We start from the raw sequence: 24,040 nt of genomic DNA, 5'->3' as shown, positions 1-24,040 counted from the left end.
CACAAAACCAGGAATGTAATTTTCCTTGGGCAGGTACTGACACTGATGGGCACAGTCAATAAAATTTACAGCATGTCAACTGAGAAGTTTTTTGATGCTATTGATCAAAACTCTTAGAATCAACAGCCTTATCTACACTTAGAAGGTATGATGTTCTGATCTTGAGTCTATATTATCTATTGTCATATTCAAAAATAAAATTTTGGTTAGTACCATCATTTTTTTAACTTTAAAATTCTAGAATGAATGGCAAAAGGCATTATTTTTATCTTCTGGTATGAGGGAGGAGAAAATCTACACATTTGCACTTAAAAATAAAAACTCTGGCAATAGTAAAGAGGCAGTTCACATAGCTGGCCAATGTGTGAGGTATTATCATCAGTGTGAGACGAGGTCCCAGTCCATTCCTACTGGCCTAGCTGATGCTACAAAATGAGAAGCTTATAGCTGGGCACAGCAAATTCCCGTGGGACATGATGACTCTAAGCCTGGATTCAGAGCCTTAGAAGCGGGACAATACTAATCTGAAATTTAATTTTTACGTGAAAAATAAGAGTAAGAGCCCCTGACAAAGTCTCTCCACTCCCTTTGTCATTGCAGCCTGGTTGTAACTGCCTTCTGCAAATGAGAAAAGTGTTGAATCCAGAGGAGAATCTGCAAGCATACCACCATACCACCTCCCAAGCAACACGGTCCCTTTGCTACTGATCTGGGCTGCTTGGTATTGCTTGTTTACCCTGGTATAGCCTGTGGACACACACTTACTAGGCATTGCTAATTCCAAACTGGTGATTTTTTTTTCCTTATCTCAGAAAGAACCTAGTAAGAAAATAACAAGGCAATCAGTGGCTAAGCTGAACTGTACATATAGGGAGCAGTTTGGAAATAACCACCCAGGCATTTCTCAAAACCAAAATACGGTGAATTTGCGGTTGCTCCTTTGTTTCTGGAAATCTAGGGTACAAGTTAAGTCCTAAAATAATTTGAAGCTATAAGTATTCTGACATAATTAGACAGAAAAGTCAGAATAGAGCTAGAGCCCCCAAATCTACAGTGTACCACTTTGTACTAATTCTCTGCCTGGAAACATCTTAATAATGGCCTGAGCTGTCATCTTCAGCAAGCAAGCTTCTAGGATACCCATTTAGCTTCAATGGTTGAGAAAGATTTCTACTTTCAGCTAAATTGTACGAGCACACTCCTCTTCAAATTCCATTTCCCAGTAATTTACAAAAACAAAAGGCTCCTGGCTACTTTGCCTAATGTTAGATTGGGGCTTTGAAGAAAAGAAACTATGAACACCCCATCATCAGTAAAGACTAAAAACCACCTGGGTCATATATATATGTGCATCTGCAACTGTTCTTTTTTTTTTTTTCCTGGTGCTTTTTTTTCCCTCCCTAAAAGTGCCCAGGTGGGCTTAAGGCTGCCAGACTGCACGCACATCTACAGCAACAAGGGCTTCTATACCATTTACAATGTTTACCAAGGGAAGGCAGGGGGCAGGAGATGGGAGAAAAAAGGGGAAAAATATACTCCTTACCCCACAAATCCTCAAGGTCTATGTGCCAAGCATAATGGAAGAATGTGCTCCCCAAACAGATGGTTCTGCACAGGTTAATATTTTGCTGGTTTTCCTTAGAGACAATTTTGAAAAAGTTAAAAAAGGAGATTATGAAATCATTCTATCCTGGCAGAAATTAAAACTCCAAAACTCGGAGCTAAATCACCCTTCATGGAATTAATCCTTTTCCTTTCTCAAATATTTTATTCATGTTATAGAGGGACCTTTTTGGGTTTTTTTTCCCCCAATCATTAGAAGTTGAGGAATACTGAATCCATCACTACTACTTTGATGACACAGGTAAGATTCCAGATTCACATTTCCAGGTACCAAGAGTTTCCTCTAAATGACACAATCAAGTAAGCCTTTGTCTCTTCCTATTGAATGCAGCAATGCCCATTGGTATCTCTGAAGCGTAATCGCATCTTAGGTCGGTATTTCTCCAAGTAAAGCAGCTGTTTGGAATTGAATGCTCCCCTTCTTTTTCTGAAAAAGTAAGAACAGCACACATTCTCATATTATTGGAAAAAAAAGAAAGCTGATTTACCAAAACACATTATTTATGGCTTAAGTCCTTCTAACAGCCCCACTGTGCTGAAAACCAGCAGATTTCCCATATTACACCACTTTTCACTTTTCCCCGCATCACATTTTAAAAGATCTAAATTGTAACATAAATTTCCTAATCCTTCTTAAGAAATACAGACATTTTTTCATTGCTAGTATTAAGTAAATATCAGTATTATTTGTCCAGTTGTCTGATCATTCTCTTTACAATTAATGTATTCTTCAGTTTAGAAAGAAGACTAAGGGGATGCAATGTGCAGTAGCTTTAGGGTGGTAATATATTTCAGTGAATGCCTCAAAACATATTAACATGAAGCAACAAGCTCAAGACATACACAGATGGCTACCATACATTTCACACTATCAGTCTTATTTTTCCTGGTGCAGGTACTGGGATTTCGAACTCATGGCCTCAAGTTCTTGCTCGTGTTCTTCCTCTCTAGTGGCTCTACCGTTGAGCCACACATCCATTTTTGTCTATTTACTGATTAGTTAGAAATAATTTCATGGATGTGTCTACCCAAGCTGGCTTTGAGCTATGATTCTCAGATTAACAGCCTTCTGGTATAAGATTATAGACATGACAGCCACTGGCACCTGAATTCTGTCATTTATTTTTATTATTGTTTTTCTTTTCTTTTTTATTTTGAAGATAGGGTTCAAATGGTAAGAGCAAGACAATAATTGCCAAATAATTCTAGACAATAAAACAGTACGGCCCACTATTTCAGCCCAATGCCAAGATTCTGTTTGGGTACTACCATCAAGATTTTGTGCCTGAACAAGTCACTTAGAATCTCAGGTAATTAAACTGTTTCTCTGTACATTCTTTTTTTCTCTTGGTCATACAATATTACATCCAGAAGGCATTTTGCAACCTACTAAAAAGGGGAAATGTATCATGAGATGCTATTTAACCAAGACTTCTAGGTAATCAAATCATACACTGGAAATATTCTACAATGTCAAAATTTGACCCTTAAATTAAAAAAAATATATCATTTGCCCCTAAATTTTTGTTTTCAATAGTTAAAGATCCAAGATAGTTAATAATTCCATATTACCAAATCCATACTACTTTCCTTAACTCCTTCCTCCTGTTTGATCTTAATTTGTTTTTGAGTAAAAAACTTCATACTCACTGTCTTATAAACTGAACAGCATCTTCATACTTCATTCCACATTCAATCAAAGCAAGTGCAACCAGCACAGGTGCCCTGAAATAAGAAAGCCATTTGTAAATATCCAGGAATCTTTAGAATTAGAGGGGGGAGGGGGGGGATGAGGGGGCAGAAGTAGAAGCAGAGAGACAGAAACAGACACAAAGAGTTTGTATGGTGTACACACTGGTCCTAGGGCTTGAACTCAGGGCCTGGGCACTATCAATAAGCCTTTTTTGCTCAAGGCTAGTTAGCACTCTACTACTTGAGTCACAGATCCACTTCCAGCTTTTCTGGTGGTTAAATGGAGGTAAGACTTTCCTTCCCAGGCTGACTTTGAACCACTATCCTCAGATCTCAGCAGCCTGAGTAGCTAGGATAAGAGGTTGTGAGCCACCATTAAGTGCCTGAAAGGATTTTTTTCCTTTAACCCAGAATTACATATTAGCGAAGTCTGAGTTTTTTATTCCTTCATATATACTTACACACAGCATTTTCTTTTTCTTTGTTTTTCTTGTGGTACTAGTGATTGAACTCAGGCACTCTACTATTTGAGCCATGCCTATAGCCTCTTTCTGCCCTGGTCATTTTTAAGGTAAGGTCTTGCTGCATGCCTGGGCCACCTTGGACTGTGCACCTCTCCTTCATGTACACTCCCAGTTGCTGGGAATGACAGAGGTATACCACCTGGCCTAGTCATTGGTTGAGATGGAGTCTTGCAAACTTCTATACCCAGATTGGCCTTGAACTTCAAGCCCTAGTATCCACAGCCTAAATAGCTAGAATTATAGGCTTGAATCACCATGCCTGATTTGATATTTCCTTATACAATGGAAATAGCTCTTAATATAACATCTGCTATTATCTATTTTTGGTAAAGCACTAGATTCTAAACCTGTAGTAAGTAATATTGTGTGAGGCTAGCCTAGGCTACAGTGAGACACTATTAATTTTTTAAAAAAGTACACTAAATGGCAAAATATACTATTCTCCACTACCCCAGAATTTTATTACAAATTTTAGTATATCCTTACTAAATACTAAAAAGGTAATATATATTTTTCAACAAAAATCCTTTCATTGAGCTAAGAATGCCAAAGGTAAGAGTAATGATCATCAATCATTACTTCTCTATTTCTTAACCTAACAAAGAAGCTGGGTACCAGCGGTGCATGTTTGTAATCCTAGTTACCAAGAAGGCTGAGATCTAGAGGATCACCAGTTTGAAGCCAGCCTGGGCAGAAAAGTCCATAAGAGTCCATCTCTACAATGAACAGAAAAGGATAAGAAAAGGTGTGAGGCACAGCCCAAGTGGTAGAGCAACAGATCAGCAAGCAAGTAAGAAAGTACAAAGCCCTGAGTTCAAACCCCAATACTGCCAAAAAAAAAAAGGGGGGGGGGAATCTAGCAAAAGAAATGTTTCTTTTTTTCCTCCTCTTTTGGGGAAGGGAAGAATATACATATTCCAAGCCAGTCTCAGAATGTATTCATTCCCTCTTATTATCACACCAACAAGGACAATGTGCCTGAAGTGTCTAAAGCTTGTCAAATTGGTTATTTTGTAGCTCCCCATGAAGTAAATGGTGTTTTAAAAAGCTTATTATATAGTGCCATCAATTTGGACTACCTAAGGGGAACAGATATCAGAAATACAACTGCCCAAGTCAAGTTATTACACTATCTTCAGCCTTCAGGGTTAGTCTGGAACTTCTGACTTATGAAGAAATTGTACCACACTAAAAATATCTAAACAGAACTAACAGCCTGAGTCACAATAACCTTCAGGCAATGGCAGCTGGCATTAAATGTTTTGAGTCAAAGTGCACATCATAAATTGGCATTTAATCTGCTACTGATGAAATTATTACAACACCATTTCAAGCAATGCTCAGAGGAAAAAGTTTTAAAATCAACATCAACTATCACTGACTATATCTTACAAGAGCTTAAGGTTCAACCATCTGTTCTCTACCTATTAACTCCCTATTCTTCTCAATCCAAAATTAACTGTGCAAATTTCTCAGTAGTAGCTGAAATTTCCAATTTTGTTACCCACTTTAATGGCCTAAATCCTCGATTACTTAAAATGGAGAAAAAAATAAAACAACTAAGTACAACATGGCATCAAAATCTAGACAACCAGATGAGATACAAAAGGCTGTTACCTTCCCAATCCTGCAACACAATGCACTGCAACACAGCAACCTGGCTCTTCACGAAATTTGGTTTTTAACAGGTTCAGCCAATCATCTACTATCTGATTAGGGGGTGGAGCTCCATCGTCAAATGGCCAATCCTGAAATGAAATTTACTTTTACATTAAATTGGCATTTTTCTCTGGGACTAACTTCCTAATGCAGAAGAGCTACAAAGAGTAGACAGGGCAGACCAAACTGAACTAACAATATAGTTACCTAATTTTTTGTGTATATTCGCTTGAACTCAGGGCCTGATGCTGTTCCTTAGCTTTTTGCTCAAGGCTGGCAAACTACCATTTAGCCACAGCTCCACTTGCACCCTTACCTATTCTTGACACAATTCTGATCATTGCTGAAAAATGATCTCAGATCAAAATTTGAATTTTCCAAAGAAACTAAATCATCTTTATAAAATATCAGTGTCATGAATATCTAAATTTATTTTGCAAACATCTCATTATCAGAGCATAAGGGCTAGTATTCTCTCAAAAACTATATCTGAGTGGCGTAGTAGTTAGACATAATTTTAGACATAAAAAACTATAATTAAAGCTAAGACCAAGTAAGAGAGGGCAAACACTTCATAACACGATTTAAAAGTTTTCTTTGGCAAAACATCCAATTAAAGTTTCATTAGTCTAAATGTTTTGTTGTTGTTGGTATTGGTGGTGGTGTATGGTATATGTGTATTTGTGTGTGTGCGCGCGCGTGCGTGTGTGCGTGCATGCGTATGCGTGTGTGTGTGTGTGCGTGTGTGTGGAGGGGGAGGTCACTGATTTGGACTCAGGCCATGGTTGCTGTCCCTGAGCTTTTTTGCTCAAGACTAGTGCTCTACTACTTTGAGCCAGAGCTCAAAGCTCAAAAATTTCCAGTTTTTAGGTGGTGAAACTGGAGATAAAGAGTCTCACAGCCTTTCCTGCCTAAATTGGCTTTAAATCTTGATCCTCAGATTTCAGCCTCCTCAGTAGCTAGGATTACAGGCACGAGCCACCAGTACTCAGCCCCATGTAGAAAAAAATATCTGTTATCTACAATAATTAGTGAATCTAACAAAAACACATTGCCATCTTTGTCCTTATACTATTAAGTTTGAAAATAAAAATACGGATAATTTTTTTCAATACTGAGGATTAAACTCAGATTCTTGTCCTTGCTAGGTAAGTGCTTTATCATGTGAGCCACGCCTTGGGCTCTTTTTTGTTTTGTGTATGCTATAATACATATATAATATATATTTATGTTTGGGTGTGTTTTCTAAAACTAGGGCTTTAACTCAGGCTTTTGTGTTCTCTCTCAGCTTTCCTGCCATGGCTTACACACTACCACCTTAGCCATGTCTCTCCTATGGTATTTTGCTGATTAACTGGAGATGGAGCCTTATGGACTTTTCAGCCCTAGCTGGCCTTATAGTATGATCCTCTGATCCCAGCCTCTAAGTAGTTAGGATTATAGGCATGAGCCATGGGCATTCAGATGCTTTAGCTATATTTTGAAAATATCTTGCATTTTTGCCTGGAGCTGAGCTGGACCATAATCCTATCTGTACTTCCTGTATAACTAAGATGGCAGGTGTGTACCAGTATGCCCAGCTTTTCATTGGTTGAGATAAGGACTCTAATGTTTTGCTCAGGCTGGCATCCAACTAAGATCCTTCTGATCTCTACCTCCTTAGTATCTGGGGTATAAGGCACCACACTGGCAATTTTTTAAACCTATGTCTAGGTGGGTCCCAGTAGCTCACACCTGTAGTCCTAATTATTCAGAAGGCTGAGGTCTGAGGATCATGGTTCAAAGCCAACCTGGGAAGGAAAGTCTATGAGACTCTTACTTCCAATTAACTACCAAAGAGTTGGAAGCAGAGCTGTGACTCAAATGGCAGAACACTAAGAAGCCTTGGGCAGAAAAAAATGAGGGTCAGCCCCTAGGCCCTGAGTTCAAGCCCCAGGATTGGCATTAAAAACACACAAACACACACACACACACACACACACACACACACAACAAAAAAATCTATGCTTAAATTATAGATACGTTGTTTAACATTGTTAAAGTTCATTAAGTTCATGAGCAAATAGTGACCATTTTCTCAAATATCCTTCTCTTTTTAGTTTTGTACTAGTATTAGGGCTTGAACAAGAGCCTAGGCACTGTCCCTGAGATTTTTTGCTCAAGGCTGATTCTACTACTTGAGTCCAGGTCCACTTTCAGTTTTCTGATGGTTAACTGGAGATAAGAGTCATATAGGGGGGCTGGGAAGGTGGCTCAGTGGTTGAGTGCTTGCCTTGCATGCATGAGGCCCTGGGTTCGATTCCTCAGCACCACATAAGCAAAAAGAAAAAGCCGGAAGTGGCGCTGTGGTTCAAGTGGTAGAGCACTAGCCTTGAGCTGAAGAGCTGAGGGACAGCGCCCAGGCCCAGAGTTCAGGCCCCAAGACCGGACCCCACCCCCAAAAAAAAGTCACATAGTTTTCCTGCCCAGGCTGGTTTCAAACTGGAATCCTCAGATCTCAGCCTCCTGAGTAGTCAGGATTAAAGGTGTGAACCATGGGTACCTGGCCCTTTCTCTTTTGCTATTTATTAATTTGTGTTGTCTTTTGACCCTACTTGCATTTACTGATATAGTTTACCTTCCTTGAACCTAGTAGGAGGTCCTAACAAACACATAAATGCACAGGATTCAAATTTTATCCTCTTCCAAGGTCAGAAAATGCAAAAACACTTAGGTACTTTTTTCTTTCTCCTAAAAAATAATGTGGGCTGGTAAGATGGCTCAGTGGTAGAGTGCTTGCCTTGCATGCATGAGGCCCTGGGTTCGATTCCTCAGCACCACATACACAGAAAAAGAAAAAAGCCGGAAATGGCACTGTGGCTCAAGTGGTAGAGTGTTAGCCTTCAGCTGAGGGACAGCGCCCAGGCCCAGAGTTCAGGCCCCACGACCGGACCCAATAATAATAATAAAAAAAATAATAATGTAAGGCTGCCAGGCTTGCAATTCTGGCTACTGAGGAGGCTAAGATCTAAGGATCATGGTTTGAAGTCAGTCCAGGCAGGAAAACCTGATCTCCAATGAATTAAAAAAAAAAAAGCCAGAAGTAGAGCTGTGGCTCAAAAGGCTCAGAGATAGCACCTAGGCTCTGAGTTCAAGCCCCAGGACTGGCACATAAGGCTATTATTATAAGAATGGCTAACAACCTAGGATCTGAGAAACTTGGGCCTAGCTTCCTGGGAGTAGCTTATATATGCTGCTAACATCATTTGTTAGTAAGGCTAATGACAAATATGAGGTGCACAAAGGAAACTGAAAAGTAGAAAGAATACTCAGAATTATATAATTCAAAGACAGCCAATGAAGTTTTTGGTTTAATTTTTTTTAACTTTGAGGCAAAGGTGGATGCATAGGCAAGTGCATGTGTGTTTTAACATATGTGTCACATGTATGTGTGTCCTAGGTAATCTTTGTATGTTGACTTTTGTCACAAAACTTCTGAAAATACTCTTTAAGATGTCTAAAAATCTAAAGTAATTTTAAAAAATGGCTAAAAGCACTTTAGAAAGAGAAAACCTACAGTACTAAATTAACTTTGATTTACCCACTGGCAACACTACAACATTTCACATACCCCATTAGCTATAACAGCACATTATGTTTGAATTGTCAACTATGCCCTATAATTAAAAAGGATGTATTAGTATAAATGTCACTAGAGTTTACAAATACCAAATAGAGCTGCAAATAGCAGTAAGACAGGTAAGCACTTTAGTCGAGAACTTACTTCCTCTACCACACCCTAATGTGCCCAGTTAAAAAATAAAAGTATTGGGGGCTGGGAAGGTGGCTCAGTGGTAGAGCACTTGCCTTACATGCCTGAGGCCCTGGGTTTGATTCCTCAGTACCACATAAGCAGAAAAAGCTGGAAGTGGCACTGTGGCTCAAGTGGTAGAGATCTAGACTTGAACTGAAGAGCTGAGGGACAGCGCCCAGGCCCAGAGTTCAGGCCCCATGACCGGACACCCCCCCAAAATGAAAGTATTAGCCAGGTGCCGGTGGCTCACCCCTGTAATCCTAGCTACTCAGGAGGCTGAGATCTGAGGGTCTTGGTTCAAAGCCAGCCCGGGCAGGAAAGTCCGAGACTCTTACCTCCAATTAACCACTAGAAAACTGGAAGTGGTGCTGTGGCTCAAGCGGTAGAGCACTCACCTTGAGCTGAAGAGTGCAGGGACAGCGCCTAAGCCCAGAGTTCAAGCCCCACAACTGACAAAATAAATAAAAATTTTAAAAAATTTTAAAAATGAAAGTATTAGTTGGGCGCCAGTGGCTCACGCCTATAATCTTAGCTACTAGGAGGCTGAGATCTGAGAATCCCGGTTCAAAGCTAGCCCGGGCAGAAAAGTCCGTGAGACTCTTATCTCCAATAAACCACTAGAAAGCCAGAAGTGGCGCTGTGGCTCAAGTGGTAGAGCACTAGCCTTGAGCTGAAGAGCTGAGGGATAGTGCCTAGGTCCAGCCCCATGACCGACAAAAAGAAAAAGAAGTATCTAAACCTCAAACTAACACAGCTGAAACCACCATTAATTAATCTATTCAATTTGCAAAAGCATCCAAAGGATTGAAGATCCTCGTATAGTAAAATGTTCCAAACCCTCGAAAATGTAAATTCAGACTCCATCTTAAATATATGTGGGAAAAAGAAATTCTGAGCTTAACACTAAATGTCCTTATTTCAGTCAAGCATGAGTTAGTGATTTTTATCTGATCAGAACTATTTAAAACAACCAAACAAAAAAAAAAGCTGAAAGGGTCTGAAATACATCTTAGAACTACCATTATCATCTACAAACTAGATTCAGGTTTTCTAGTTCATATCTATTTCATGAAGGTGTTTATCAACATAACTGATTCAAATAGATTATAATCAACCAAATTTACTTTCGCACCCCATCATATATCAAAAAAATTCATTGGACTGGGAATGTGGCTTAAGTTAGTAGTAGAGTGTTTGTCTAACATACATGAAACCCTAGGTTCCATTTCTCAGTACCACATACATAGAAAAAGGCAGAAATGGCACTGTGTCTCAAGTAGGAGAGTTCTAGGCTTGAGCAAAAGAAGCTTAGGGACAGTGCCCAGGCCCTGAGTTCAAACCCCAGGACTGGCCAAAAAAAAAAAAGTTCATTTCTCATCTACAGACTAGAAAACATATTCATAGTACTAAGAAATTGACTATATTCAGTTAATTTCAGAGTTTTAAATTCTTTTTTTTTTTTTGGTCAGTCATGGTGCCTGAACTCTGGACCTGGGCACTGTCCCTGAGCTCTTCAACTCAAGGCTAGTGCTCTACCACTTGAGCCACAGCACTACTTCCGGCTTTTTCTGCTTATGTGGTGCTGAGGAATCTAACCCAGGACCTCATGCATACAAGGCAAGCACTCTACTACTGAGCCACTCTCCCAGACCGGAGTTTTAAATTCTTGTTTCTATTTTTAAAAAACAAACAAACAAACACAGTGCTGGGGTTGGAAAGGTAGCTTAGTGGTAGACAGCTTGCCTAGCATGCATGAAGCCCTGAGGTTAATTCCTCAGTACCACATAAACAGAAACCATCGGAAGTGGTGCTGTGGCTCAAGTGGTAGAGTGCTAGCCTTGAACAAGAGAAGCTCAGGGACAGTACTTAGGCCCTGAGTTCAAGCCCCATGACTGGCCCCCCCCACAAAAAAATTGCTAAGGCCAGAGGTATGCCTCAATGAGTACTTGCTTAGTTAGCATACATATGATCCTGAGTTCAATCCCAAATACCGTAAAATACAAGCCAACAACAAGAACAAAACAGAATCGTTATTTTACATATACGTTTGTATTTAGTTAACTGAGATAAAATCATTTAAAATAGAAATACAAGAAAATTATTATGTTATACTATTAAAACAAAAATTTTAAGCCAGGCGCCAGTGGCTCACGCCTATAATCCTAGCTACTCAGGAGGCTGAGATCTGAGGATCAAGGTTCAAAGCCAGCCCGGGCAGGAAAGTCCAGGAGACTCTTATATCCAATAAACCACTAGAAAACAAGTGGCGCTGTGGCTCAAGCAGTAGAGCGCTCACCTTGAGCTGAAGAGCGCAGGGACAGCGCCCAGGCCCAGAGTTCAGGCCTCACGACCAACCAAAAAAAAAAAAAAAGCAGTGTTTGGCTATGTATGTATGGGCTTTGTTTTTATTGGTTAAGTCTATCCTGATGCTGAAATTTAGCCTGGGCATTGTCCCGAAGCTGCTTTTTGTTCAAGGATAGTGCTCTATCACCTGAGCCAGAGTGTCACTTCCAGATTTTTCTGAGTAGTTTATTAGAGATAAAGAATTTCAGGAACTTGCCCGGTGCTGGTGGCTCACGCCTGTAATCCTAGCTACTCAGGAGGCTGGGATCTGAGGATCGCGGTCCAAAGCCAGCCCGGGCAGGAGAGACCGTGAGACTCCTATCTCCAATAAACCACCAGAAAACCGGAAGTGGCGCTGTAGCTCAAGTGGTAGAGCGCTCGCCTTGAGCTGAAGAGCTGAGGGACAGCGCCCAGGCCCAGAGTTCAAGCCCCACGACCGACAAAAAAAAAAGAATTTCAGGAACTTTCCTGCCCAGACTGGCTTCAAACTGCCATCCTCAAATCGCAGCCTCCTAAGTAATTAGAAATACAGGAGTAAGTCACCAGCACCCAGCTTAGTTTTACGTTTTTATCAAAAGGGAAATAAGGAAATTTTATGGTTCAGAAATAATATATAAGCCAGGCGCCTGTGGCTCACACCTAATCCTAGCTGCTCAGGAGTAATCTCAATACAAACCAGGTATGTGGGCTGGGAAGGTGGCTCAGTGGTAGAGCTTTTGCCTTGCATACATGAGGCCCTGGGTTCAATTCCTCAGCACCACGTAAGCAGGAAAAAAAAAAAACAGGTATGTATGGCAAGTGCTGTTTTGCCCAGCAGAGACCATAGTCTACAGGTAGGATCACAGCTCAAACCTACTTCCAAGCAAAAAAGTTAAAAAAAAAAAAAAAAAGCAAACTGAAAATTAACCTCAACCAAAAAGGATTAGTGGTATGGCTCAACTGGCAAAGCCCTTATCTAGGTAAGTACAGGCTAAGCCAAAAACCACCAATACTTTCTTCCCCTCCCCCCCACAAAAAAAGGTCAGAATCGATGGACTACCTTCCTTATTACTTTCTAATTACTTACAAAAATTTCCAGTTTCATCATTCTACATTGCTTTCTCACAATCAAATCAAATAACTCTACAAAACAAGGGACTAGCCAGGTACTAGTAGCTCATGTCTACAATGCTAGCTAGCTCTTCAGGAAAGCTGTTATCTAAAGACTGCAGTTTGAAGCCAGCCGGGGCAGGAAAGTCTATGAGACTCTTATTTGCAATTAATCACCAAAAAGCTGGAAGTGGAGTTATAACTTAACTGGTAGAGTGCTAGCCTTGAAGAAAATTCAGGCCTTGAGGTCAAGCCCCAGGACTGACACAAAAAGAATAGATACTAAAAGGTCATTTCATTACATGCTCGTAAAAGCTGTTCCTGTGAGCTGGGCACCAGTGGCTCATGCCTGTAATCCTAACTATTAAGGAGGCTGAGATCTGAGGATGGCAGTTCAAAGCCAGCCCAAGCAGAGAAGTCTGTGAGACTCTTATCTCCAATAAATACCTCAGGGGACTGGGAAAATGGCTCAGTGGTAGAGTGCTTGCCTCACATGTACAAAGCCCTGGGTTCAATTCCTCAGCACCACATAAATAGAAAAAGCTGAAAGTGGTGCTGTGGCTCAAATGGTAGAGTGCTAGCCTTGAGCTGAAGAGCTGAGCGACAGTGCCCGAGCCCAGAGTTCAAGCCCCACGACAAACAACAACAAAAAAGCTGTTCCTGTGATTTAGACAACCATTTAGGGAAGAAAACATAAAATTTTAATTAATTCAAGGTTCATGTTTTCTGTAAGGAAATAGCAATATTTAGGTACTAAAAAAGAATTTCATGAGATTAATTTTAATCACTATATTCAAACTGAACTATAAAAGAAATCTTACTCCACAAAAGCTTCTCAGAATGTCGGAATACTATCCTTCTGGAGCAAGATGCTCTTTCTACTTATTTTCTTCTCACACCTTTTAGTTCTCTACAATTATCCACAAAATATTGAGTAACTAACTCGCTACTTGCATAGTGGCAGGTGACACGTGAAGTAAGAATATCTGTTAGCCATGCACCAGTGGCCATGACTGCAATCCTGGCTACTAAAAAGCTGAGATCTGAGAATCAAGGTTTGAAGTCAGCCCAAGCAGATAAATCTGAGACTTTTATTTTCAATTAACCAACAAAAAGTCAGAAGTGGAGATGTGGTTCAAATGGTAGAGCACTAACCTTGAGCAGAAAAAGCTGAGAACTCAGGCTGACTTCAAATCCCAGTACCAGCCCCCTAAAAACATTAACTACTTTTTTATATTCAAGCTATTAGCCTAAAAATAAAATACTAAATTTCCTACAGAATATAAAACGCTAATTTCCATTTTCTTGAAATGTGTGCACTAAAATTTGCTTTTTGTTGAAAATACTCTGAATTTGTAGACTTGTACACAAATGAACCAAACTGTCAATTTATTGATCCAAAGAAATTTTAAAAATCACTATAAAATATTATATATTATATAAAAATCACTATAATCTTAAAAGTAACAAGTACTAAGTGTCAAGTTTTATAACTATCTATGCTAAAGGTATAACTTATATGTAACAAAACATTACACACTCACTAGAACGTGGATTCCTTCTTTTTCAACTGGAGCTTTATCATATGTAGCATCACAAACTCGAACCAAAGTTGTCACTCCATACTTCTTAAGTTCCTTTAAAGAAAAACAATTATAAAGGGAATTTGCTTTTAGAATCTGTAACCAAAGCTTTAGAAACATATTACTGTAAGGTGAAATAATTAAATCTACTTTGGCAAAGTGTACCAGCTAATTTCATTTGTTTCTGGAAGTATGAGGTTATCTTTCTTAGACAAAGATCAAAATCATTCACACTGTAGTAACATATACAACAGAGACTTATATATACTCTGTGGGAGACAAATGACTTTTTTTCCAAAGGCTATTTGAGCCTCAGCTCAGCTTCTGGGTGTTTTTTTTTTAACAGTTAACTGGGGAGAAGAGTCTCACAGACTTTCCTGCCCCGGAATGGCTTTGAACCGCAATCCTCAGATCTCGAGAAGTTAGGATTATAGGCCTGAGCATTAAATTGTGTGTGCCAGTCTTTGAACTCAGGGGCTAAGCAATGACTTTCCTGCCCCGGAATGGCTTTGAACCGCAATCCTCAGATCTCGAGAAGTTAGGATTATAGGCCTGAGCATTAAATTATGTGTGCCAGTCTTTGAACTCAGGGGCTAAGCAATGCCTCTAAACTTTTTTGTTCAAGGCTAGCACTCTACCACTTGAGCCAGAGCTCCACTCCCAACTTGTTTTTTTTGGTCATGGGCCTTGGCACCGTCCCTCATCTTTCAGCTGAAGGCAAACTGAAGGCAATAGCTCAGCCACTTAATCCTCAGATCTCAGCCTCCTGAGTAGCTAAGATTACAGGAACCAGCCACTGGCGCTCAGTGGCTTAATGGTTAAATGAAGATCAGTGTCATTCTCTCTTGCCTGGGCTGGCTTTGAACTGTGAGACCTCAAGCCTTTTGAGTAGCCATATTACAAGAGTGAACGAGTGGTGCTCAGCCACAAAGACCTTTTTTTTTTTTGGGGGGGGGGTGTCAGTGGTGGGGCTTGAACTCTGGGTCTGGGCACTGTCCCTGCACTCTTCAGCTCAAGGCAAGCGCTCTACCACTTGAGCCACGGCACCACTTCCAGTTTTCTAGTGGTTTATTGGAGATAAGAGTCTCACAGACTTTCCTGTCTGGGCTGGCTTTGAACCACGATCCTCAGATCTCAGACTCCTGAGGAGCCACCAGCACCTGGCTCACAAATGTTTTAAGGTCACATTTTGACCTAGAAATTCTATTTCTAAGAATGTATAGAAAGATAATCTTTTTAAAGACATACATGAGGGGCTGGGAAGGTGGCTCAGTGATAGAGTATTTGCCTTGCATGCTTGAGGCTCTAGGTTCGATTCCTCAGCACCACATAAGCAAAAAGAAAAAAGCCAGAAGTGGTGCTGTGGCTCAAGTGTTAGAGCGCTAGCCTTGAGCTGAAGAGCTGAGGGACAGCGCCCAGGCCCAGAGTTCAGGCCCCACAGCCGGACCCCCCCAAAAAAAGACATACATGATTTAGGTAGTGGCATATTCACCAGACTATTTAGAATGGTGAAGAGGTAGAAGCTATATTAATGGTCCAAACTGAGGGAACAGTTAAAAGTAAAACATTAACTGTAGTGTATACTGTGACAGCTAATAAATACTAAGGAGATTGTGGGAAGTTAAAAAAAACCTACATAGCCTAAGCCTATCTATGTATGTATTTACAAACACATATACATATATAGAAAAACATCTAGAATCAGTTATTAACAATTGTTACTAAATTGGCTTACTTTGCTTTTAATTTTCTTTGCTTACTTTGCTTTTCTTTTGATTTTTTTGGGGGGTGAGGTGGGGTGGGCGGTCATGGGGCTTGAACTCTGGGTTTGGGCGCTATCCCTAAGCACTTCAGCTCAAGGCAAGCACTCTAACACTTGAGCCATAGCACCACTTCTGGTTTTCTGGTGGTTTATTGGAGATAAGAGTCTAGCGGAATTATCTGCTCAGACTGGCTTTGAACCCTGATCCTCGTATTTGCCTCTTTAGTAGCTAGGAGTACAGGCATGAGCTGCTGGCTCCCCGTAATCTTTTGATTTTTACATAATAAAACACTGGAGGGGGCTGGGAAGGTGGCTCAATGATAGAGCGCTTGCCTTGCATGCCTGAGGCCCTGGGTTCAATTCCTCAGCACAACATAAGCAGAAAAAGCTGCAAGTGGCACTGTGAGTCAAGTGGTAGAGAGCACTAGCCTTGAGCTTTAGAGCTGAGGGACAGCGCCCAGGCCCATAGTTCAGGCCCCACGACCGGACCCACCCCCCAAAAAAAAACACTGGAGGTTTTTGTGTTTTATTTTTTGCAATTATAGGGATTGAACATTGCCTCAAGTATGCACTGTACCACTTGAGCCCCACCCCAGCCTTTTTTGCTTTAGCTATTTTTCAAGAAGGATCTTACCTGAGCCACTGGCAGCACCCAGCTTTTTTGTTTGTTTTAAAGAAACAATACATAAAAGCACTTCTGAAGTCAGGTGCTCATGCGTGTAATCCTAGCTACTCAGGAGGCTGAGGTTTTAGGACTTGTGGTTTGAAGCCAGTCCAGGCAAAAACTTCTGTGAGACTCTTTATCTCCCATGAACTACTCAAAAAAAAGCCTGAAGTAGCAGCACTGTGGCTCAAGTGGTAGAGCCCTCAGTAGAGGGCTCACCTTGGGCAAAAAAATAGCTCAGGGTGGGACGCCGGTGGCTCACGCCTATAATCCTATCTACTCAGGAGGCTGAGATCTGATAATCATGGTTCAAAGCCAGTCTGAGCAGTAATGTCCATGAGACTCTTGTTTTTTGGTTTTTGTCAGTTGTGAGGGCTGAACTCTGGGCCTGGGCGCTGTCCCTCAGCCTCAGCTCTTCAGCTCAAGGCTAGCTAGCACTCTACCACTTGAGCCACACCTCTATTTCCAGCCTTTTCTGCTTATATGGTGCTGAGGAAATGAACTGAGATCCTCATGCATGCAAAGCAAGCACTCTGTTTCTAAGCCAACTTCCCAGCCCTCCGTGAGACTCTTACCTCCAATAAACCACTAGAAAACCGGAAGCAGTGCTGTGGTGCAAGTGGTAGAGCGCTAGCACTAAGCTGAAGAGCTGAGGGACAGCCCAGAGTTCAAGTCCTACAACCAACCAAAAAGTAAAGTAGCCCAAGGACAGGACACAGGCCTTGAGTTCAAGTCCCAGGACTGGTGAGAAAGAAAAAAAAAGGCAATTCTGAAACTGGGAAAAGTAGTGTTTTAAAATGCCAGATACAGGGCTGGGAAAGTGATGCTCAGTGGTAGAGTGCTTGCCTTGCATGCATGAGGCCCTGCGTTCGATTCCTCAGCACCACATAAGCAGATGAAGCAAGAAGTGGCACTGAGCTGAAGAGCTCAGGGACAGCCCCAGGTTGACTAATGCACAATTATAGTGCCCTGCTCTTTTAAAACTCTTCCTAAGGGACTACAGATATAGCTCAATGGTAAAATGCTTCCTTCACCCATAAAAAGCCTTGTGTTCAAAGAGACAAAAAAAAATCTCAGCTGGGCATTGGTGGCTCACGCCTATAATCCTAGCTACTCTGGAGGCTAAGATCTGAGGATCACTGTCCTAAGCCAGCCCAGGCAGGAAAGTCCATGAGACTCTTCTCTCCAATAAATCAATAGAAAAACGGAAGTGGTGCTGTGGCTCAAGCACCACCAAAAAAAAAAAATAGAATTTCAGAGAATGGTAAATATAAATCAATCATGAACAGTTGGACAGTGATTATTATCATATAAAAAGTATTCAACACTAAGTATCTCCAGAAAGAAGCTATTAATATTGCTAAAGGACTTCTTATCATTTGGACACAGGAAAGACAGAAGTACTATATTCAGTTAGGAATGTTAAAAATAAATTTTAAACCAGGCATTGGTGCTTCACACTTGTAACTCTACTTAGGAGGCTGAGATTTGAGGATCACAGTTTGAAGCCAGTCTGGGCAGGCAAGTCTGTGAGACTCCAAAAGCTGGAAAAAGAGCTATGGCTCAAGTGGTAGAGTAGCATATTTGAGCAAAAAAGTTAAAGGACAGTGCTCAGACCCTGAGTTCAAGCTCCAGTACATACATTTAATTTAAAATAATAAATTAGCCAGGTGTCAGTGGCTCACACCTGTAAGCCTAGCTACTCAGGAGTCTGGGATCTGAGAGGATCATGGTTCGAAGCCTAGACAGAAAAGACTCTTATCTCCAATAAACTATTAAAAAAAGTGGCACTATGGCTTAAGAGCACTAGCCTTAAGTAAAAAGAAGCTTAGAGACAGTGCTCAGACCCAGAGTTCAAGCCCCAGCACTAACTACCCACCCAACCCCCAAATATATCAATAAATAAACTTTAAAATACAAGGACTAAGTACAGCTCAGTGGCAGACAACTCGTCCCACATTTGATGCACAAACTGCGCAAACCACACACACCCCCCCCAATTAAAATGAACCTCAACCCAGGATTGTACTACCCACAAGAGGGCAAGATCAGAAGATGGCAATTTAAAGCCAGACCAAGCAGGAAAGCTAGAACTATCAAAAACTATCAAAAAGCCAGAAGTGGAGTAGAGATTCAAGTAGCAGAGCACTAGCCTTGAGCAAAAACACTGAGTTAGCCCTTAGGCCCTGAGTTCAAGCCCCAGGACCAGCACCCAGGAAAAAAAAAAAAGAAAGCTTCTGTAATTGTCATCCATCAAAAGATTGGTTGTATTCCAAATTCTTATGGTAAGAATGAAAATGAGAATTCCAGTCTGGGGATGTAGCTCAGTTGTAGAATGCTTGTCTAGCATGCCTCAGTTTGATTACTTAGTACCACATAAACAGAAAAGGCCAGAAGTGGTGCTATAGCTAAAGTGTTAGAGCGCTAGCCTTGAGCTGAAGAGCTCAAGAACAGCACTCAGGTCCAGAGTTCAAGCCCCAGGACTGACAAAAAAAAAGAAAAGAAAAGAAAAATAAGATTAAAGATTTTTTCAGTACTTTGAAATTTTTCCTTAAGCCAAAATGTGGCTTGAATAGTACATCTGTGTCAAAATATGCTTCTGTTTAAAAATAAAAATACTTATTACAGTTATGATTAAGGGGCTGGGAAGGTGGCTCAGTGGTACAGTACTTGCCTTGCATGCATGAGGGCCCTGGGTTCAATTCCTCAGCACCATATAAGCAGAAAAAGCTGCAAGTGGCACTGTGGGTCAAGTGGTAGAGCACTAGCCTGGAGCTGAAGAGCTCAGGGACATCACCGAGGCCAAGTTCAGGCCCCATGACCCACCAAAAAAAAAAAAAAACCAACAAATCAGTCCTTGTGCCACAGGCTAATTTTCAATAGCAAGAGAGCAGCTCATTGAAGATATTTTTTAAGAAATTAAGATGAGACTGGTATAAAAGTTTAAACATAGGGCTGTGGGCTCTGTCAGGCTGAGGGGATGAAGGAAAAAGCCCCCAACAACATCACCCCAAACAAGAAGAACTGAACCTGAAGCAAGGGCTTTGTCTTGACTGAATTTCCCCAATTCTGCCTTTGTTTGGGTGATAAAGTGAAGAAAGGTTAATTCTCAGGAGGCTGAGATCTGAGGATCGAGGTTCAAAGCCAGCCTGGGCAGAAAAGTCCCCGTGAGACTTTTTTCTCCAATTAACCACTCAAAAACCGAAGTGGCACTGTGTCTCAAGAGAGAGCACTAGCCTTGAACACAGAGGCTCAGGTACAGTACCCAGGCCCTGAGGTTCAAGCCCCAGAATAGACTAAGAAAGAAAAAAAAGGACAGCCTAGATAATCTTTATGGCATTTCCAAATTCCATTTTTTTTAATCTATTATAATTCAAAGCAGAACTGATAGCATAAATAATCTATATTTCAATTCAATTACAGGAAAATTTAAATGCTGTTAAAACTATAAATCAACCCAAAACAGCAGAGTCTACTACAATCTTACCTCTGTGAACTTGTTGAGAGTAGCATTGGTAGGATTGTGAGTTATCAGAAAGCGCATATTCTCATAGGAGATCTCCACAGGGGCTGGACGGTTCATTATGGCAAATAAAAAGTGTGAGCGTGCTTGTGTGAGTGTAAAGGGGAAAAATGGGGTGGGAGTGGGGGAATCAATAAATCTTGAAATGTTTCACAGCAGAAAACATTAAAAAGACCACTAAAATGCCTATTATTGACCAGTATTTTCTCTATTCGACTTGTTTATTCCTTATGAAGCTTCTTTCTTCAAGATAGGCAGAAGTGTTTAGCATCCACTTGAATCCAAATTCAACTTGGGCCTCAATGTCTGCAGACGGATACCTCCGACTCCAAAAAAAAACGATCCAACTACAAAAACTTAAGCAGCCTTTACTACATGTAGGCACTAGTGAGACAAGTTAAAAGTGTAGTTTGTTTTCCACTTTTGTTTACTTGATATTTAATTTTACTGGAGTCATTAAAAGAAATTTGCTTTCAATTAAAACAAAAAGCCAACTATTTCTGAGGCCAGTCTCGGTGTCCAGATTCTTCAAGGCAATGTAATTATGGCACATAGAACCTCCAAGCTCACTTGTCAGCAAGAGTGCTGTGCTGAGCCTGGCAGAAGTCTGCCCTCACACTCAGAATCGCCATAAATGTGCAACGTATATTCCAACGAAAAACCTAGAAAAGAAAAGCATAAATAAAATGAAGATTGATAAAAGCAAACATGAAGCCTTAAGTAAATGCTGTGTTTTCACCCCCAGTCCTGGGGCTTGAACTCAGGGCCTGGGTGCTGTCCCTGAGCTTCTTTTGCTCAAGGCTAGAACTCTACCATTTGAGCCACATCACCATTTCTGGCTTTTTCTGTTTATGTGGTACTGAGGAATCAAACCTAAGAGCTTCATGCATGCCAGGCAAGCACTCTACCACTAAGCCACATTCCTAGCCCAAATACTATTGTTTTGGGTTTTTTTTGGTTGTCATAGGGCCTGAACTCTGGGCGCTGTCCCTCAGTAATTCAGCTCAAGGATAGAGCTCCACCACTTGAGCCACAGTGCCACTTCCGGCCTTTTCTGCTTATATGGTGCTGAGGAATCAAACCCAGGGCCTCAGGCAAACACTCTACCACTGAACCGCCTTCTGAGCCTCAAATACTGCATTTTTAAGAGCCAAAACAAGTGAAATGTCACCAATTTTAATTATTGTCATCTATAAAGAACAGGACAAAAGGATATACCCAGAACCTTAAAAAAACAAACTGGAATTTAACATCCTTGTATACATACATAAGAATTGAGACTCAAAAGTTTGTATTTTCGGGGCTGGGAAGGTAGCTCAATGGTAGAGCGCTTGCCTTGCATGCATGAGACCCCAGGTTTGATTCCTTAGCACCACATAAGCAAAAAGAAAAAAGTCGAAGTGGCGCTGTGGCTCAAGTGGTAGAGCGCTAGCCTTGAGCTGAAGAGCTGAGGGACAGCCCCCAGGCCCAGAGTTCAGGCCCCACAACCGGACCCAAAAAAAAAAAAGTTTGTATTTTCTTCCAAACTGGGTTCATGAAGTTTGTTTTTTGTGTTTTTTTTGTTTGTTTGTTTTGGTGGTCTTGAACTCAAGGCGTGGGTACTGTCTCTAAGTTTTTTTACTCAAGTAGTGCTCTACCACTTGAGCTTCAGCTCCTCTTTGGCTTTTTAGTGGTTAACTGGAAATAAATTTCAAGGGTCTGGGAAGGTGGCTCAGTGGTAGAGCACTTGCTTGCATGCCTGAGGCCCTGGGTTCAATTCCTCAGCACCCACATAAGCAAAAAGAAAAAAGACGGATGTGGCGCTGTGGCTCAAGTGATAGAGCGCTAAAACCTTGAGCTGAAGCCGGGCGCTGGTGGCTCACGCCTGTAATCCTAGCTACTCAGGAGGCTGAGATCTGAGGATACGGTTCAAAGCCAGCCCGGGCAAGAGAGACTGTGAGACTCCTATCTCCAATAAACCACCAGAAAACCGGAAGTGGCGCTGTAGCTCAAGTGGTAGAGCGCTCGCCTTGAGCTGAAGATTCGATTCCTCAGCACCACACAAGCAAAAAAAAAAAAAAGAAAAAAGCCGGAAGTGGCGCTGTAGCTCAAGTGGTAGAGCGCTCGCCTTGAGCTGAAGAGCTGAGGGACAGCGCCCAGGCCAAGAGTTCAAGCCCCACGACCGACCAAAAAAAAAAAAAAAACCTTGAGCTGAAGAGCTGGGGGACAGCACTCAGACCCAGAGTTCAGGCCCCATGACTGGACCCAAAAAAAAAAAGTTTCAAGTGGTAGCTGGGCACCGGTGGCTCATCCTTGTAAATCTAGCTACTCACGAAGCTGAGATCTGAGGATCATAGTTCAAAGCCAGCTAGATAGGAAAAAGGCAGAAAAGTTGACTAGATAGTCTCACTTCCAATTAATCTACAAAGAAACTGGGCTAGAAGTGTGATTCAAATGTTTGAGTGTCAGCAGTGAACAAAGAGGGAAAAAGTCCTGAGTTCAAGACTTGGTACCATTGCCAAAAAAATGAGTTTGGCATATAGATCAGTGAAAATGTGCTTGTTTTATATGAACAAAGCCCCAGGTACAGGGCTGGGAAGGTGGCTCAGTGGTAGAGGGCTTGCCTTGCATGCATGAGGCCCTGGGTTCCATTCCTCAGCACCACATAAGAAAAAAGAAAAAAGCCGGAAGTGGCGCTGTGGCTCAAGTGGTAAAGCGCTAACCTTGAGCTGAAAAGCTGAAGGACAGCGCCCAGGCCCAGAGTTCAGGCCCCATGACTGGACCCCCCCCAAAAAAAGCCCCAGGTCCTATTATAAACACTCTACCCCCAAATAATGTCTCTTAAAAAAAGACTGTAATCAGATACAGACATGAAAAATATGGGTTATATATAGGCCATTTGAGGAAGACATTGAAATACAGGGAAGAACTGAGGCCTAGGAGATTACCAGTGGCTACCTGTAATCCTAGTTACTGAGAAGGCTGAACACTGCCTAGGCAGCAAAATCTGTGAGACCACCAAAAATCCAATAGTGGAGCTGTGGCTCAAGTGATGAGGCTCAGCCCCAGCACAATTTGGAGGGTGGGGGGGTGAGGGTGGAGGAGAGGAAGAACTCAGGCATAGAAATTTCCAAACCTATTCTTCTATTCTCGTCTTTTATTATTTTCTTAAATGCATTAATGGTATTCTTACTTATTTTGTAAGTTATATCACCATGGACACAAACATAAAACTAAAATATTCCTAAAATATGAAAACTACATATGAAATTCAAAAGAGCATTCTAAAAACACCAATTCAATAGTATCTCAGCAAAATGAGTTTACTCACTACTGTAAAGACATAAAACTTCCACAAGCAAACATTAAAAAAAAAAAAAAAAAAAAAACAGGCCCTGGTGGCTTACACCTGTAATTCTAGCTACTCAGGAAGCTGAAGATCTAAGGATCACAATTCAAAGCCAGCCCAGGCAGGAAAATCCCTGAGACTCATCTACAACTAAACACCAAGAAACCAGAAGTGGCACTGTGGCTCAAGGTGGTAGAACACGAGTCTAGAGCACAAGAGCTCAGGGACAGCACCCATGCCCCTAGTTCAAGCCCCATAACTGACCAAAAAGAAGAAGAAAAAAGAAATACAGAAGACCCCTCTTTAACTTATAATTCTAATTGTACCACCAAACATAGCCACTTTAGAGCTTAAACTTAGCATCTAGGTGCTGTTCCAGAGCTTTTTTGCTCAAGGCTAGTGGTCCACCACTTGAGCCACAGTTCCACTTCAGGCTTTTTGGTGGTTATTTGGAGAT

General features: G+C 41.3%; 1 protein-coding gene across 1 annotated transcript; it reads right to left on the bottom strand.

Moving 5' to 3' along the window:
- Positions 1–1,244: 1,244 nt before the first annotated feature.
- Positions 1,245–20,928, bottom strand: Ptp4a2 (protein tyrosine phosphatase type IVA, member 2). Its single transcript, XM_013020623.1, has 5 exons — positions 20,220–20,928; positions 14,268–14,360; positions 5,457–5,587; positions 3,274–3,348; positions 1,245–2,050 (listed from the first exon to the last, which is right to left on the bottom strand). The coding sequence occupies exons 1-5, from the start codon at positions 20,313–20,315 to the stop codon at positions 1,942–1,944; spliced, it is 504 nt and encodes a 167-aa protein (XP_012876077.1). The 5' UTR covers positions 20,316–20,928; the 3' UTR covers positions 1,245–1,941.
- Positions 20,929–24,040: the final 3,112 nt, after the last annotated feature.

The sequence above is a fragment of the Dipodomys ordii genome, unplaced genomic scaffold (assembly GCF_000151885.1).
Source record: "Dipodomys ordii isolate 6190 unplaced genomic scaffold, Dord_2.0 Scaffold51, whole genome shotgun sequence".
Classification (NCBI taxonomy): Eukaryota; Metazoa; Chordata; class Mammalia; order Rodentia; family Heteromyidae; genus Dipodomys; species Dipodomys ordii.
This window is presented reverse-complemented; position numbering and strand designations above follow the sequence as displayed.